An 18621-nucleotide genomic window follows, 5' to 3' on the forward strand; every position below is an offset into this window, starting at 1 on the left:
CATGTAAAAATTGTGTTTACACTCGGCTGTAGTCTATTAAGTGTTCAATAGCTTTATGTTTAAAAAAACCATGGGGGCTGGCCCCATGGCCGAGTGGTTAAGTTCATACGCTCCGCTTTGGCGGCTCGGGGTTCGCTGGTTCGGATCCTGGGCACAGACCTAGCACCGCTCGTCAGGCCATGCTGAGGCGGTGTCCCACATGCCACAACCAGAAGGACCTACAACTAGAATATACAACCATGTACTGGGGGCTTTGGGGAGAAGAAGCAGGAAGAAAAAAAAAAAGAAGATTGGCAACAGATGTTAGCTCAGGTGCTAATCTTAAAAAAAATAAAATAAAAAAATAAAAAACAATGTACGTAACTTAGTTAAAATACCTTACTGCTAAGAAAGGCTAAGCATCATCTGAGCCTTCAGTTAGTCATACTTTCTGCTGGTGGAGGGTCTTGTAAAACACAGTATCTGTGAAGTGTGATAAAATGAAGCACAATGAAATGAGGTATGCCTGTAAATGGGATCAAAAATATATATGGTCTTTTGTGTTAGGCTTCTTTCATTTAAACATTATCTTTTCAAGGTTTATCCATGTTGTAACATGAATCAGTCCTTTAGTCCTTGTTATGGCTCAATAATATTCCATTGTATGGATATGCTATGTTTTATTTATCCATTCATCAGTTGATGGACATTTGGGTTGTTTCCAGCTTTTGGCTATTTATGAAAAATGCTGCTATGAACATTCATGTACAAGTTTTTGTGTGGACATATGTTTTCCGTTCTCTTGGGTATGTGCCTGGGAACAAAATTGCTGGGTCGTATGGTAGCTGGATGTTTAGTCATCTGTGGAACTGCCAGAGTGTTTTTCAGAGTGGCGGCACATTTTACATTCCTACCAGCGATGTATGAGAGTTCTGATTTCCTCACATCCTTGTTCTTCTGTTATTTAACGGTTTGATAGTCTTTCATTTTACATTTAAGTCCATGATTCATTTTGAGTTAATTTTTATGAGGTATAAGACTTAAGTAGAGGTTCTTTTCTTTCTGTTTTTAACCTCTGGATGTCTAATTGCTGCACTAGTGTTTGTTGAAAAGATGTCTTTCTTCCATTGAATTGCTTTTGTTCCTTTGTGGGAGATCAGTTGGGCACTTTGTACGGTCTGTTTCTTGGTTCTTGGTTCTGTCCCATTGGCCTGTGTGTCTGCCTCACTTCCACTCCAGCACAGTCTCAGTTACTGGAGCTGAAGAATAAGTTCTGCAATCTGGTGAACTGGATTACTCCTGCTTTATTCTTCTTTTTCAAAATTATTTTAGCTGTTGTAGAGGTTTTGCCTTTCCATATTAGTTTTAGAAGAATTCTAGGTACATCTCCACAAAATCTTGCTTGGATTTTGATAGAAATTGCATTAAACCTATATATAAATGTGAGGAGAGTTGACATCTTTGTTATCTTGAGTCTTCCAATCCATAAAAGATGGTGCGTCTCTTCATTTATTAGATTTAGTTTTTTATTTCTTTCGTCAGTGTTGCGTAAATTTAGCATAGAAGTCCTTTACGTGTCTTGTTAGAGTTACACCTAAACATTTTGTTGTTTTGAGTGATTGTAAATGTATTTTAAATTTTGGAGTCTCCCTGTTCATTGCTGGTATATAGAAATACAGGTGACTTTTGTCTTGCATCTTGCAACCTTGCTGATGTTAGTCCAAGGAGGTTTTTTTTTTTTGTAGATTCTTTGGGACTTTCTACATAGATAATCATGTTATCTGTAGATAGAGACGGTTTTATTTCTTCCTTTCTGATCGGTATGCCTTTTATTTCCTTTTTTTGGCTTTATTGCACTGGATGGCACTTCCAGCTCTATGTTAAGTAAGAGTGGCGAGGGCAGAGATCCTTGCCTGGTCTCTGATCTTAAGGGAGAAAGCATTCAGTCTTTTCCTATTAAGTAAGTAGTTAGCTGTAGGTTTTTTGTAGATGCTTTTGTCAAGTTCAAGAAGTTCCCCGCTATTCCTATTTTTCTGAGAGTTTTTGTCATGAATGGGAATTGAATTTTTTCAAATGCTTTTTTTTTTTGCATTCATTGATATGATCATGTGATTTTTCTTCTTTAACCTGTTAATGTGATATATTGCTTTGGTTGATTTTCAAACGTTGAAACAGTTTTGCATCTCTTGAATAATCTCCTCTTGGTCATAGTGTATAACTTTTTATTTGCTAATATTTTGTTACGAATTATTGTGTTTATTTTTATGGGAGATATTAGACTGTAGTTTCTCTTTTTCGTACTGTCTTTGGTTTTGGTATCAAAGTAATAGTAGCTTTGTATGAATGAATTGGGAAGCTATGCTAAATTGAAATGAATTGGGAGATGTTCTCTCCTGTTCTGTTTTCTGGAAGAGATTGTGTAGAATTGGTGTTAATTCCTTAAAATTTAGTAGAATTATCCAATTAAACCATCTATGTCTGAAGATTTTTTTTCTGTGTGTGTGAGTTTTAAAATTATAAGTCACTTTTCTTAATAATTACATAATTTTCAAATTATTATTTCATATTGAGTTAGTGCTGGTAGCTTGTGTTTTCAAGGAATTGGTCTGTGTTATCTAAGCTGTCAAGTTTCTGTATGTTAGTTTTTCATTGTATTCCTTTATTATTCTTTGGATGTCTGCAAGGTTTCTAGTGATAATCCCCTGTTTCATTCCTGATAGTGGTAATGTGTCTTCTCTCTTCTTTGTCAGTCTGGCTAAAGGGTTGTCAATTTTATTGATCTTTTCAGAGACCCAGAATTTGGTTTCACTGATTTTTCTCTGTCTTTCTATTTTTAATTTTATTGATTTTTGCTCTTTATTATTTTCTTCTTTCTGCTTGCTTCAGGTTTATTTTGCTCTTTGTCCAGATTCTTCAGCTGGGAGCTTAGATTATTGATTTGAGACTTTTCCCTTTTTTTGGTGAGGAAGCTTGGCCCTGAGCTAACGTCTGTTGCCAGTCTTCCTCTTTTTGCCTGAGGAAGATTGTCGCTGAGCTAACATCTGTGCCAATCTTCCTCTACTTTATGTGGGATGCTGCCACAGCATGGCTTGACCAGCGATGCTAGGTCTGTGCCCGGGTCAGAACCTGCAAACCTCGGGCTGCTGAAGCGGAGCACATGAACTTAACCACTATGCCACTGGGCCAGCCCCTCTTCTTTCTTAAAAATTTTATTGAGGTTATGATAGTTTACAACATTGTGAAGTTTCGGTTGTACATTATTATTTGTCAGTCATCTTATAGCTGTGCCCCATCACCTTTGTGCCCACCTCCATCCCCTTTCCCCCAGTAACCACTAAATAGTTCTCTTTGTCCATGTGTTTGTTTATCTTCCACATGAGTGAAATCATACGGTGTTTGTCTTTCTCTGCCTGGCGTATTTCGCTTAATATAATACCTTCAAGGTCCATCCATGTTGTTGTGAATGGGACGATTTTGTCTTTTTTATGGCTGAGCAGTATTCCATTGTATATATATACCACATCTTCTTTATGCAGTCATCAGTTGCTGGGCACTTAGGTTGCTTCCACGTCTTGGCTATTGTGAATAATGCTGCATTAAACATGGGGGTGCATAAGTCTCTTTGAATTGCTGATTTCAAGTTCTTTGGATAGATAATAGCTGGGTCATACCCCTCCTCTTGTTTAATGTAAGCATTTAGGATTGTAAATTTCTGTCAGCACTGCTTTAGCTGTGTCCCAAACATTTTGATAGGTTGTGTTTTCATTTTCAACAAGTTCAGTATATTTTTTGATTAACCTTGAGGCTTCCGTTTTAACGCATGAATTATTTAGAAGTGGTGTTTGGTTTCCAAGTGTTTGAAAATTTTCCTGTTATCTTACTGTTACTGATTTCTAGTTTGTTTTCTTTGTGATTAGAGAATATACTCTGTATAATTTCAAATATTTTAAATTCGTTTTATGGCCCAGCCCAGTATATGGTCCAACTTGGTATATGTCCCATGGGCACTTGAAAAGAATGTGTGTTTTGCTGTTATTTGGTGGAATGTTTTATCAATGTTGATTAGATCTTGTTGGTTAGTGGGAGTGTTGAGTTCTTCTATATTCTTGCTAACTTTTTGTCTACTTGTTATGTCAATTGTTGAGAGGGTAATGGTGAAGTCTCCAACTATAATGGTAGTATTAGTCTTTTTCTTCTTTCAGATCTATCAATTTTTGCTTTACATATTTTGCAGGTCTTTTGTTTGGTGTGCATACATTTAGGATTGTTATGTCTTCTTGGTAGAGTGACCCTTTTATCATTATATAATGTCCCGTCTGTATCTAGTAATTTTTTTTGCTCTGAAATCTACTTTATAATAGGTTAATATAGCCACTCCTGTCTTTTTTGTATTAATATTTACGATATATCATTTTCCAACCTTTTACTTTGAACTTGCTATATTATTATATTTGAAATGAATTTCTTATAAACAACATATAGTTGGGTCATGTTTTTTAATCTACTCTGCCAATTTCTGTCTTTTAATTAGTCTATTTAGACTATTTACATTTAATGTAATTATTGGCATGTTAGGACTTTGACATTTTGTTTTCTGTTTATTCTCTCTCTCTTTCATCTCTGTATTTTTTTCTGCCATCCTCTGGGTCACTTCAACATTATTTAGAATTCCATTTTGACTTATCTGAGGTATTTTTGAGTGTATCTTTTTGTATAGCTTTTTAAGTTATCCCTCTGGGTATGACATAATGTGTACCAATCTAATCACATTTACTGGTGTCATGATTTTGCCAGTTTGAGTAAAGTATAGAAACCTTATCTTCCTCCTTTATATCCCTTTACTCTTTTCCATTTGTTATTGTCTCACATATTTCCTTCACATACATTTAAAACCACACCAGACAGTGTTATAATTTTTGCTTCAACCAGTAAGCATAATTTAGAATACTTGAGAGAAGGGAAGCCTATTATATTTAATCATATTTTTCTCTTTCTGTTGTTCTTTCTTCCTTTCTAATGTTCCAAGATTCCCTTTTTTTTTTTTTTTTTTTTTTTTTTTTGGTGAGGAAGATTGTCCCTGAGCTAACATCTTGCCAATCTTCCTAAGTTTTGTATGTGGGATGTCACTGTAGCATGGCTTGATGAGCAGTGTGTAGGTCCATGCCTGGAATCTGACCCTGCAAACCCTGGGCTGCCAAAGCAGAGCACATGAACTTAACCACTACGCCACCTGGCCAGCTGCCCAAGATTCCCTTTTTGATCATTTCCTTTTTCTTTAGAGAACTTTCTTTAGCCATTCTTTTAAGATCAATCTACCGATGACAGAGTATCTTAGTTTTCCTTCTTCTGAGAAGTCTTGATTTCCCCTTTGTCCCTGAAGGATGTTTTCACTGCTTATAGGCTTGTGGGTTAACAGGTCTTTTCTCTGTGCGCATGAAAAATATTGTGCTGCTTCCTTTGCTCCTTCCTGGTTTCTGATGAGAAATCTGTCATTCAAATATTTCTTTCTCCTACAGGTTTTGTTTTTCTCTGGCTACTTTCAGGAGTTGTTCTTTGCCTTTAGTTTTCAAAGTTTAGTTATGCTGTGTCTTGGCAAGAATTTCTTTGGGTTTATCCTGTGTGGTATTCACTCAGCTTCTCGAATTGAGAAGTTTGTGTCTCTTGCCACATTTGGTCAGTTTTAGCCATTCCTTCTTTGAGCATTTTGTCAGCCCTGCCCCGTTCTCCTCTCCTAAGATTCTTATGACATCAATGTTAGATCTTTGTGAAGCCGTGCAGGTCACTGAGTCTCTCCTCTGTCTCCTCCATTTTACTGTTGAGCCTATCCACTGAGCCTTTTATTTTGGTCATTGTATTTTTCAGTTCTAAAATTTCCATTTCATTCTTCTTTATATCTTCTTTTTCTTCGCTCAGACAGTATTTCTTTGATGAGGTTTCTATTCTTTCATTTTTTTCCAAGTGTGTTTGTAATTGCTTATTGAAGCATTTTTATCATGGTTGCTTTAAAATCTTTGTCAGAGAATTCTAACATCTCTGTCTTCTCAGTTTTGGCATTTATTGACTGTCTTTTAAAATTCTTCTTGGGCTCTTCCTAGTTCTTGGTATAATGAGTGATTTTTGTTGAAATCTGGACGGTTGGATATTATGTTCTGAGCCTCTAGATCTTATTTAAAGCATGGTTGTAGCCAGCTGTCTGTGACACTGCTTTCACCAGGGTGGGCCGGGTGCGCACCATCTCATTATTGCCAGGTGGAGGTGGAAGCCTAGGCTCCTCACTTGGCCTCTCTTGAGCAAGCTGAGGGGGTAGCTTCTCATTACTGCTGGGTAGAGGTGTGTGCTGTGGCTCTCCACGTGGACTGACACTGTGATGGGTGTGGCCTCATGGCTGCTGGGCTGTGATAAAAGTCCTGACTCTCCACTGGACCTCCTCTGGTACCACTCCAGCAGGTAGGCAAAGCTGGAGGGCTGGGCTCTCCACATGGTCTCCACTGCCACCATGACCATGAGGGAGGGCGAACTTCGTTGTCAGCTGGGGGGATGAAGTCTAGCCTCTCTACTTGGCTTTCTCTGACATCAGCCAACTGGGGTATTGGAGCACTTTGTAGCACCCTCACATGAGTAGAAGTCTAGGCTCCCTACTTGGCCTTGGTTGGAGTGGTGGGGCCTCTGTTTTTTTGTGGTGTTTGTCAGGAGTAGAATGATTATGGTCTAAAAGTTTTTTGTCTTACTAGGTTTCCCCTCTTCTCATTCTTTGACTAGAGAGAGCTGACTTTTGTTGGGGCTTTCTTTTGTCTGTGCCTGTTGGCGTTTCCAGGACGTCAGCTTCTTCAGATCTAAGTCTGGGATGTATGAGGCAAGAAGAAAACCCAGGGAGATCTCCACCATGTCGGTCCTGAGGTCCTGAGGTCCCCAGCTGATATGCCTTCACCTCTCCACCTAGTCTTCTAATTTTTGTTCTATATGTTATGTTCAGTTTTTAGTTGTATTTATCAGGAGGAATAGGAAAAAGTATTTCTACTCATCTTCCCAGAAGTGGAAGTTGCACTTTTTTTTTAAAGTTAACAGTAGGTCTTAGGGATTACTTCATATTAGTACATAAATTGCATACCTAATCCTGTGTTTAAATTATGCATTGTATTTCATTTTATGAATGTACCATAAATTTTTTAACCAGTCCCCTACTTATACACATTGAGGTAGTTTTCAGTCTTTTGTTATTGTAAATAATGCTTCAGTGAATAACATCATATATGTGTATCAGTTTGCATGTGTGCCAGTATAGCTAAAAGATAAGGTCATATCTTATTATCCATATCTTCTTTTTTTTTAAATTTTATTTATTTATTTATTTTGACGAAGATTAGCCCTGAGCTAACTACTGCCAATCTTCCTCTTTTTGCTGAGGAAGACTGGCCCTGAGCTAACATCCGTGCCCATCTTTCTCTATTTTATACAAGGGACGCCTGCTACAGCATGGCTTTTCCCAAGTGGTGCCACATCCGCACCCAGGGTCCGAACCGGCGAACCCCAGGCTGCTGAGAAGCGGAACATGCGCACTTAACCACTGCGCCACCGGGCTGGCCCCTATTCATATCTTCTTAGGGAGTTATGTTTTCCTTTGATAGAAGAGTCATTATCTCCTAAAGGAAATGAAAATATTTCATTTTAGACAGATCTCATTGCGAGAAAGTCACTTCTTCTGTGATGTGTGCTTATATTTACCTTCCTACAACTTCCCTCATTGATTCTGGCTCTGAATGGGGATGAAGATAGGACAGATGCAGCCCCTCTTCCTTACGACAACCCTCAGATATTCCAGGATGAGTGTCTCTGACACCTGCATCTTCTGTTCTCCAGCCTGCACGGTTTGAGCCATTGTAGCCGTCTTTCCTATGGCGTGGTTTCCAGCTGTCCTGAGGGCCTGGTTTGTTGGAGATAGCTTTGCACTTGGACGCCTAGAGGGGAACAGAATGCTGTCCTCCATCTGTGGGCTAATGGCTGCTATAGAACAGGGCACTGACAGAAAACATTTGGGACAGCCCTGTCACAGTCTGAATTAGATTCCCAGAGGCCGTTGTAGTGCCTTCCCAGCATGGAGTAGCTAGTATTTCTTGACTGAATGAATGCACTTATAAACCAACGAATTAATGAATACTGAGCTTAGTCTTGACTGAAATCCCCAGTTTGGCTCACATGTGCTTCTGCCTCTACACGTGCATGGTTGATCTGGGGACATAAGGCAGGACTTTACATTTGTCCTTGTTAAGCTTTATGTCACTAGAGCTATCCAGTTTTCCAGCATTTTCAGATCATCTTGGATACTAATTCTGTCCTTTCATGTATTGTCTCTCCCTCTCAACACATGGCATCTGTAGATTTTTCCTGTGTGCCATCAGGACACTCATCTGAATATTTAAGTGGGCTATGTTTTGTTCATATTCCTATAAAATATTCATAAGATCTTAAAAAAAGGTAACTTCCTGGAAGTAGTTTCTGGGCCGAACCGTATGTGTATTTACATTTTGATAGATGGTGCTAAATGGCCTTCCATAGAGATTGATTGGCAGTTGGAATCACCCTGAGTTTTGTCTCTATAGGCAGGATTCCTGCTCACATGAGACTCGTAGAGCCCAGAGGTTATTTGAAGTACTGGATCTCAGTATGCACCTCGGGTGTTATCTGATGGGATCTTCCAGCATTTCTGGAACAGTTTTTCATATAAAATTGTCTAAAATATAATGAAAGTATTTACTTTGATCAGTGATCTTGCCTTACAGAGATTTCTGGATAGTTGCTCTGTATACTATCTTGGTATCAGGTTTTATAAGATCTCATTCTACCCAAGTAAACGTATGTTTTCTTCAGTAGATTTCTCTATGGATATTAAATTCTCATTTGCACCTGAATTATGCTCTTGTGGCTAATAATGTTAAGCAGTATATCAATTAAGCAGTTTTTCTCAATTTAAATTTTTCTCAATTCATATTCACAGACATTTCTTGTGGTTTGATTGTTCTTCACTAGTTTATTGTTATGATTTCTAAACCAAGATTCTCCAAGGGGGTGTTCTTTTTTGATTAAATCAGCAAGAGTGATGGGTGAGCTGCTGCTTTTATCATTTTGAGTGCAGTCCTGTTGGGTATATATAATGGGTACTTTTGATGTAGTTCCTTTCACTCAACACTGTGTCTGTGTTGTGTATACCAGTAGTTTATTCTTTTTTATGGCTGTGTAGTATTCTGTTGTATGACCAGATCATAACTTGTTTATCCATTTTCTCAGAGAATGGATTGTTGCAGCTTTTGGTTATCATGAATAAGTTTTTGTGCATGCCGTTTGGTGGACATATCATACTGTCTTTTTTAATATCTCTTAATCTCACAAAATTCTCTGATGAATTTATTCCTTGTCCTGTTTACTTTCCCATACGTACCTTTTCCTGAGATGGTAACCTCTTAAAATTCATTCAAAGTAGAAGGCTTTGGTTTTGGATCATGAACATAGTTGTGACAAAGAAACAAGACATATTTGGTGTATAATTGCTGGAGGGCAAGATAGATGTGGCATGTGACCCTTTATCTGCATAGAATTCTGTAGGAATGTCCTGTTCCTCAAAATTGATATTTGACGCCCTCTCAGATGAAGTCTTTGGCAGAAGATAACCACTGTTTCCAACTCCAGTGCCCTCCATATTCCCAACTTTGGAGCCCTCCCCTAGCATCACCAGCAGCTCTGTCACAACTGGCTCATCCATTTGGCCCTCTGGTACTGCCAGGCTGCCTTAGCGAAGACTGTTTGCTGCCTTTGTTATAATCACCACTGACTCTATAATGTATATAGATTATAGTATGTTTGTGAATATCTTTTTAAAATGGACATACACGCAATTAATTTCAGTTAATGGTGGAAATTAGTTTTCTTTGGTCAGTTTACATGCTGTTATTTGGAAACTTTTACCCTTCACAGTAGCTCTCATATATGACATTTGGAGATATTTGAATGGTAACATCGCAAAAGTATTAATCAACAGCTTTTTCTTTACTATATCACTTGACTGAAATCATGGTTATTCAGTATAATTTTTGAATTAAAATAATCCATTTGATCATATTCTGAAATGTTTAAGATATAGTATAACAATGCAATCCCCTCTCCTTCCAACCATGGAAAAAAGTTACCAAGCATCACTTATATATAACTAATTCAGTATTATTTCCTTTTTTTTTTTTTAAATGGCCTTTTCCTTGTGTTTAAATATAAATATTTCCTATTTTTCTTTCTGTTCTCAAAAATCCACTGTGGGTGATACTGTTTTTGCTGATACGCAGATTTATCAGGTATGGTTCTTTAGTGTCGTGTTGGACTCCACAGATGTGTTGTTGAACTTTCCAGGGGAAAAACTTTCCAGACGGACTTTTCTACATTTACTTAATTAGTATTTGTGAATATCTTATGAAAATTGCTGGCCTTTCAGGTTTAGAGTGGTCTTTGTATCAAAAACAAGTTTGCCAAATTTATTATACCTACATTTCAAAAAGAAGTTTTGAGTGTTTTCCTCAAAAATGTTATTATTTGTCTCTGGCTTTCTGCATTGTTAATCTGTGCATGATTCTCTGTGTTTTTCCTATTTATATGTATATGTGTTCGTATACACATTGGCGTTATTCCTAACATATGTATATTTTTAAAAACTGATGCATATTCCTAACAAGAAGTTTTTCCAAACTGTGTTGCATGAAATACATTATTCTGAGATGCTAAGTAGAGTGGCACAAAAAATATTGTCAAATCAGTTGACTGTATCTCTTTCTGAGAGGTTCACAGTGCGCATCATTGTATTAAAGGTTCTGGTGGTATGCAGTAAGGAAGTCTGTTTATCTTTGTTGTTCTCAGCATCTTCTAGAAATAGTTGAGTGTGGAACGCTTGCTAACACGCACAGGTGTTCTGGGATACCAATTTGGGAAATCTCGCAAAAAACTGAGTAAGGGTTTCTTTGTAGTGTTTTAATACATCAAATAAAATTGACTAAAAGTGATTAAATTTTCAAGAAGTTAAAACATTTAGCTGAATTGTATTTGGGGACTGTATTTTCTTGTAGAAATTACATTTTGGAGTACAGCATTGATTTTTTTTTCAGTATTATCTCTTTTGGTAGTTACTTTGGATGGCTTTTGAGAATCTGTAAAACTACTCCAGAAATGCTGCTTTTTTGTTGGAAAGAGATTTCTTTGTTGTTGTTGTCGTCGTCGTCGTCATGGATTGCTTGATTGTTTCTCTTCCATGAGAATTTGCCCATCTTTAAAAACATGTTTGCTGTTTCAGATAGCGTGACACAGGAAAGGAGGCCTCCTAAACTTGCCTTTACATCAAGAGGTGTCGGGGACAAGGGTTCATCCAGTCATAATAAACCAAAGGCTACAGGTATGGACTAATAGAATATAATTCTTAGTTATTTATGTAAATCTGATTTGCCACGGCATTGAAAAATTGTTAAAAGGTATTACTCCTTAATGTATATGTTAACTGTCTTCTTTCAAACATTTTTAGTAGTTTACTAAAAATTTTTTATAGATGCTGTTGCTTAAGCCAAAAGTTCCCAACCTTTTTCAGTTGATGAAGTTTCCCGTGAGGTCCTGTGTCTTTTCCTGTCCATATCCAGCTGCTTTTTGGAACCCCCTACCTGTAACATTTGTATACATAGAGTTGCAACTGTACAAAATAATCATATATGGATAATTTTGTATAGGGTAAAGTATACTAGAGATTAATTATGTGGATTTCGCTAACTAGATGTGGTGCAAATTGAATTCCACATTGTTAAGCAAGAATTTTTGTCTCTCTTCCAGAAACCTCCTTCACAACACATGTAGAGTTCTTAGCTCTTTTTTTTTTTTTTAGCGTCCACATATTTTGTAAATTTATAGGGTGGTAGTTATACAAGCTGAACAGCTCATTTAAAAAACTAAGAATTTTTGTTAGCTCAAATGTGGGTTAGGGGAAGAATATTTTTTCCTCAATTATCTAGTGAACAAAGCTAATTTCAGCTTGTATGAAAGGAAATTGTTCTTTAAGAGATATTTTATGTGACTTTGGACCCTGGCGCACTTAGAATTAAAGGGGATATAAAGGTAATAGTATTTTTATGTTCACCTATAGATCTAGATAGGATAGCTCAAACTTGCTGCTGTCACGGAAATAGAAATAGCCCGAAGATTTTCTTAGGACATGTGTGTTACTTGTGTTGTAGCAGATCTTACTTATTGGTGTAAAGTATAGAACTATCTGCTTTAAATTGGAAAAAAAAGTCGGATTTTGTATGGGTTCTGGAGACCTGGTGCACTGTTCTCAACTGTGGCGTTTACTCTCATACTGAGGCTGGGTAATGTCTTGAAATGTCTGTGACATACCTACACTAACTCTTTATTATATTTAATAAATCTAATATATAAGAAATAATACTGCTTCACTTTTTCAAAGACATGAGGAAATTAAGCAAGGAATTTGATGACCAACACTTCCAAAACGTTTAAATCTTTTAAAATTTTAAACTTAAACTTTTAAACTTAAATCTTTTCAACTTAATTTTTGCACTGATTGTAAACAACATGTGAAGATTACCTTCTGAAAGCAGCTGTTTTAAAATAACAGATTACATTTGTGAACCAACAGATTCATCAGCTGAAATTGGGGAATGGTGATTCTGACGTTTGGAAATAAGCATAGTACCTGAAATGATTTTTTCAAGCAGTTTGTTTAAAAAAAAAAAAAAGAGCTTTTCCTAACTTACTCCTGTTCCCCTCTTATCTTGACTCTTTGGTGGAAGACTCTTTTTGACATTGCCAAAATGGTTACAAAAGTTTTAAAAGCTGAAGACACTAAAATTATATTGTGTTTGTATACATCTGATGGTTGTATAAATAGTTTTTAACATGATATGCATATTAATTTCTCTTATGGAAAAACTTCAGACTATATTGACTTTATTTTTAAAAGGACTTTTCTTGTTCCATAGGATCTACCTCAGACCCTGGAAATAGAAACAGATCTGAATTGTTTTATACCTTAAATGGGTCTTCCGTTGACTCACAACCACAATCCAAATCAAAAAATACCTGGTACATTGATGAAGGTAATCTGTAATTTTAGTGTTCTTTATAATGATCCTCTCCTTTTAACTCATCAGAAAAAAATAGTTTTTTCACCAATATATATATAGTTTTTGGAAACAAAATGAGTAGAGCATTCTTTGTTAATATTGCTGAACTAAAATATTGTACACAACTTGAACTGCACTGCTGTTAAGATTAATAAAACATTTAGAAAATGTATTAGCAGCTTGTTCTCTTCCCTTCACTGATCTGTTTAGGGTAGATCTCTAGAATCAACTGAATCGTTTAAAGACTTTTCTGTCTGGGTCTTTGTTGATCTTTAAAGCACTCACTTTTTTTTTTTTTTAATTAAGATTATGATAGTTTACAACCTTGTGAAATTTCAGTTGTATATTATCATTAGTCACATTGTAGGTACACCACTTCACCATTTGTGCCCTCCCCCCCTTTTCCCTGGTAACCACCGATCAGTTCTCTTTGTCTATATGTTAACTTCCACCTATGAGTGGAGTCATACAGAGTTCGTCTTTCTCTGTCTGGCTTATTTCACTCAAGATAATACCCTAAAGGTCTATCCATGTTGTTGTGAATGGGACGATCTTGTCCTTTTTTATGGCTGAGTAGTATTCCATTGTATATATATACTATATCTTCTTCATCCAATCATCAGTTAAAGCACTCACTTTTAAAACTCTACCTTCCCTTGGTTCTGGGACATCATTTTCTTCTGGTTTGTTCTTTTCTTTGTTCATCCAGTCAACAAATATTTATCAAGTACTTACTATGTGCCAGGCATTCTTCTAGGCACCGAGGTCACAATGGTGAGAAAAAATAGACATGGTCATGTCCTTTCTGAGTTTATGATAGACTTTAATAAAGAATCACGGACACACATGCAGAACTGCAGTTGTGTTGAGTGCAGAGAAGGCACATGATGCTCTGAGAGTATATTAAAGGGTATTTACTTAGGGGGCTCAGGGATGTTTCTCTGAGGAAGTGGCATGAGCTTAGATTTACCGAGGAGTGGTAGGCACCAGTGAAAGGGACAGAAGAGCCTTTGTAGGCAGAGGGAATAACACAAAAGCCTCCTGGGAAAATGGAGCCTGGTGTTTCAAGGACTAAGAAGAGCCGGAGAAGTTAGAACAGAGAGAGGTATAACATTTTATGAGATGAGAATGGAAAGGCAAACAGGGCCAGGCCATGTGGAGCCTGGTGTGCCCTATTAAAAGGAAATGGGAAGCCACTGAAGGATTTTCAGCAAGAGGTGACATGACCAAGTTTGCCTTTTGAAAAGATCATTCTGGCTGCAGAGTAGACAAGGGTTGAAGCAGGGACTGTGTGAATGCAAGGACACCATTGAAGGCTGTTGGAAGGCTCAGTCATAGATTGTAGCAGCTGGGACTAGACTTGTTGGAGAAGAGATGGGGAGAAGCTGATGGCTGTAAGAGATTTTTAGGAAGAAATGGGTAGAACTTACAGAATGGAAGTGAGAGCTGGGGAGGAAAGAGATGTCAGTGATGACTCCTGGTTTTCTGGCTTGCGTACTTAAATGACTATGGAGGAAGGTCATGAATTTGACTTTGAATATGTTGAGTTTGAGGGGCCTTTTAAACTTCCTAGAGCTGATTGGTCAAGTAGACAGTTGTATATACAGCTCTGGAGCTTAGAAGAGAGATAAGAGCTAGAGAAACAAATTGGTAGATTGCCCTCACATGTTTGGTGGTTAAAGTCTGTGAATAATACCACCCGAGGAGAGAGGGGGATGGAGGGTGTGGGTTAAGACTGAGCCTTGAGGAACTTAAGGGCTGGGAGGAGGAGCAGTCGTCAAAGGAGACAGAGAAAAAATGACCAAAGGGATGTGGGGAAAGCTAGGAGGTTGTCGGAGTGTTGGGTCCAATAGTGGATGGACAGCACTGATGAATGTTCCTGAGAAGGCAAGTAAGATGAAGACCACACAAATACCTATTGGATTTAGTCAATGGAAGTTATCGGTGACCTTAGTGAGTTGTTTTTATGTCGCAAGGAAATGGAGAAATGAGTCCAGTTGCCTGAAATAGAAGCTTGGGCTTCATCCTGGACTTCCTCTGTTTCTGTTGTTAGTCACATCCAGTTGTCACCAAGTCCTCTGGATTTCCTCCTTTTCCACATCACTAGAATCTTCCCCCTTTTCTTTATTTCTGCCTTAGTTCAGACCCTTTCTTTGTTGCTGTCTGGACTAATACAGAGACCTTCTAACTGGTCTGTCTGCCTCAGTCTTGCGTCTTTTAAATTTGTTCTGAACGATAGCAGCCATCGCAGCCATCATCATCATTGACCTCTTCACCATCACTGCAGCTGACATTTCTTAACTACTTACTCCATGCCAGGCATTGTGCTAGGCATTTTATATGCATTATTTTATCTTCATAACAACCTTATAAAGTAGATATTTCTACTTTCTCTGTTGTCACAGTGGTTAAACAACTTGCTCAGGGTCACACAGCTGGTAATAGTGATGCCAGGATTCCAGCTCAGATCTCTTTGACACCAGAGCTCATGCTTTTGATCACCACACTGTGTTTCTCTTCACATTACTCTTCGAGTGATTTTTCTGAAGATATATCTGCTCATGTCTCTCCTTTGCTTAATATCTATTGATGTTTCCCTAGCCCTTGATGATAAAAGTCCAGATTCCTTACTTTGGCCTGTTGGACTCTTTCTGGCTGACCTCTTACTCATCTCTGTTGTTTCCCTTGCAATCCTGCTCCAGCCATGCTGGACCAGGACCTTTTCTGAAACGGGCTGTGCTTTCTCTTTTCTTGGCGCATGTTGTTTCTGCTGCCTGGAAAACCTTCTTCCTGTTCCTCCTCCTTCATGATCTGGTTTACTTCTGTCCATCTGTTAAATCTCAGCTTGAGCATTAGTTTTTCCTGAATGCCTTTCCTTTCCTCTCCCACTTTTCCTAGATTAGGTGAAGTGTCATTGTAACTGTTTTGTTTACTTGCCTGTCTCTTCTGCCAGACTGTGAGTTCCTAGTGCCTAGCACAGGGCTTGGTATACCCTAGACTGAATAATTGTGTGCAAATTAAGTGAACAAAAGAATTTAAGAGTACTCTAGAACTCTATAATGACTTTTTAGCTGTCACACGGGCTTAGTTATAGTGCCCATCCACAGATGTCACAGTACAAGTCTACTGTTGCATGCATGAGGTCAGACACTCACATGGGAAACTGCTTGAGGGAACTCTCTTTGATTTTCTCTTCTCCATGCCTTCATTTCTGCTTGGGTAGGTGTTGTGAAGATAGGCAGTCAGGGCCTTTGATCCCAAGAAGTCTTGCTAGGCACAGAGCAGGAAGCTTATTTAAGTGATGCTTCTCCAGGAGGTCCTGTCTCCTGATAGACTACTTTCATTAAGATTTGGCCCATATGTTAGCAGTTCGCAATTTTCTAAAAATTCTTCTGGAGAGTTCTGAAGCACAAAGGACAGGCAGGGTCCTTTGGTGAGTCACTGCCCTGCTGGCCTCTAGATGTGTGTAGGGACTGTCCAGGGCGGTTATGGTACAGCCCCACTCTCTTCCCCTGTTGTTACTGGCAGATACGCTAATGCTTTTCCTATGTGCTGATTTCTTTCCAAGGAAAGGAAACTAGTAAAACCATAGTTTTTTCATAATCTAGGTAACATTAATTCTTCAAATTTCTATAATTTTATCATTCTTATACATTTTCTGTATTGTGGTAGAATATTCCTAACTTCTTGATTCTACCAGAGTCTGGTCTAACGTGTAATTTCATGTAAGAATGTTGGTCATAAAGACCTAGATGGGACATATAAAGTAAAGAAATTTGTATGGAATAGGCCTTCATCCTTAAAGTAAAAACAAAAGTAATTTAGGTGTAAAAGAGCATTGTTTCTGTACTTAATTTCACTTACACTTTTAAAAGAATTTTCTCTATAACATTTGATTCATATATTCACTTTTTTTTCTTTACAAATATTGAGTATTTTCTTGTGTTAGTGGGTATACAAAGTGCTATGGATTCAATCATGGAAAAGATTAACAAAAATCCTCTTCTTTTTTTTTTTTTCTGAGGAAGATTAGCCCTGAGCTAACATCTGTGCCAGTCTTCTTCTGCTTTGTAGGTGGGTTGCTGCCACAGTGTGGCTTCATGAGTGGTGTAGATCTGTGCCTGGGTTCTGAACCCGTGAACCTGGGCCGAAGTGGAACTTTAACCACTTGGCCGTGGGTCTGGCCCCCCGAAATCTGATCTAATGGAGCTTATATTCTAGTTGGTATGACAGACAATAAATGTATAGATGGACAAGGTAATAATTGCTTGTGACATATGCGATGAAGGAAATGAACAAGGTGATTAGTGACTGGTAGGAAGCAGCTACCATAGAGGGGTTTAGAAAATACTCTTTGAGGAAAGGGTATTTGGGGTTGAGGTCTGGATCATGAGAATGAACCTGGGAAGAGCATTCCAGGCAGAGGAAATAGTAAGGGCAAAGGCCCTGAGGTGAGAAAGTGCTTTTGAGGAACAGGAAGTAGGCCAGAGTGGCTACAGCATAGTAAGCAAAGAAACGAGGTATGTGAAATGAGTTTGGATAGGTAGATAGGAGCTACATCATCCAGGACCTTATAGGTCTTGATAAGAAATTAAGTATTTATTGTAAGAATTCTGGAAAGACATAAAAAGGTTTTAAATAGGGGAGTGATGTGAGATCTTTAAATTTTAAAAATATCTCCCTTAGTTGTTTTATGGTGAATAGATTGGAGAGGAGCAAGCAGGGGACAGAGAAGCCAGGTGAGAGACGGGTGACAGGGTGAAAGGCGCTGGCGGCTTGGATTAGGAGATGACGGCAGAGGCGCGGAGAGGTGCACAAATTTGAGGAATATTTTGCAGATAGAACCAACAGAACTTGCTTTATGGATTTGGGTTTGGGGTTGGGGGTTGAGAATTTCGGAAAGAAAAGAATAGCTTTTAACAATCTTAGATTAAATATCACTACCGAAGAGTCTTAACTGGCTAAGTTATAAAGAACAATGAGGTATATAGTACAATGAACACCTATGTAGTCTCTACTCACTTTAAGAAAAAACATTATCATTACCTTTGAAATCCCCTCAGCGCCTCTTCCTAGTGCCGTTCTCTTCATTCTGTCCTCTGAGCTACCATCATCTTTAATTTAGTGTTTATTGTTCTCTTGCTTTTCATTGCATCGTTAGTTCTGCGTGTTTTTGAGCTTTATATACGAAGAATCAGATGTGTGCGTGCTATGTAACAGCCACCCCTGACATTGTTCCTAAGGTTCATCCAAGGTGTAGAATGTGATTACAGTTTATTCATTTTCATTGCTGTAGAGTAAATGGAATTCTATTGCATTCCATTTCATCGCTGTGAAATACATGCGTATACCACGATGTAATTATCCATTCGACCATTGATGGATATTTGAATTGTTTTTATTTTCCTGCTATTATTAACAGCTTTGCTCTTAACATTCTTACACATGTGTAGGGTATATAAGTAGGAGTGGAATTACTGGGTCA

At 37.9% G+C, this 18621-nt stretch overlaps 1 protein-coding gene across 9 annotated transcripts in view; it reads left to right on the forward strand.

Annotated features, from left to right (window-relative positions):
• CYLD (CYLD lysine 63 deubiquitinase) overlaps positions 1 to 18621 on the forward strand; it is a 70393-nt gene that overhangs the window by 30274 nt on the left and 21498 nt on the right. For all 9 annotated transcript variants that reach the window (XM_070500752.1, XM_070500753.1, XM_014827977.3 and 6 more), the window contains 2 exons: positions 11303 to 11401; positions 12993 to 13109. In XM_070500752.1, the coding sequence (XP_070356853.1) occupies positions 11303 to 11401; positions 12993 to 13109 (216 nt within the window). The remainder of the gene's footprint in view (positions 1 to 11302; positions 11402 to 12992; positions 13110 to 18621) is intronic.

This window comes from Equus asinus, chromosome 28 (assembly GCF_041296235.1).
Source record: "Equus asinus isolate D_3611 breed Donkey chromosome 28, EquAss-T2T_v2, whole genome shotgun sequence".
In the NCBI taxonomy this organism is placed as follows: Eukaryota; Metazoa; Chordata; class Mammalia; order Perissodactyla; family Equidae; genus Equus; species Equus asinus.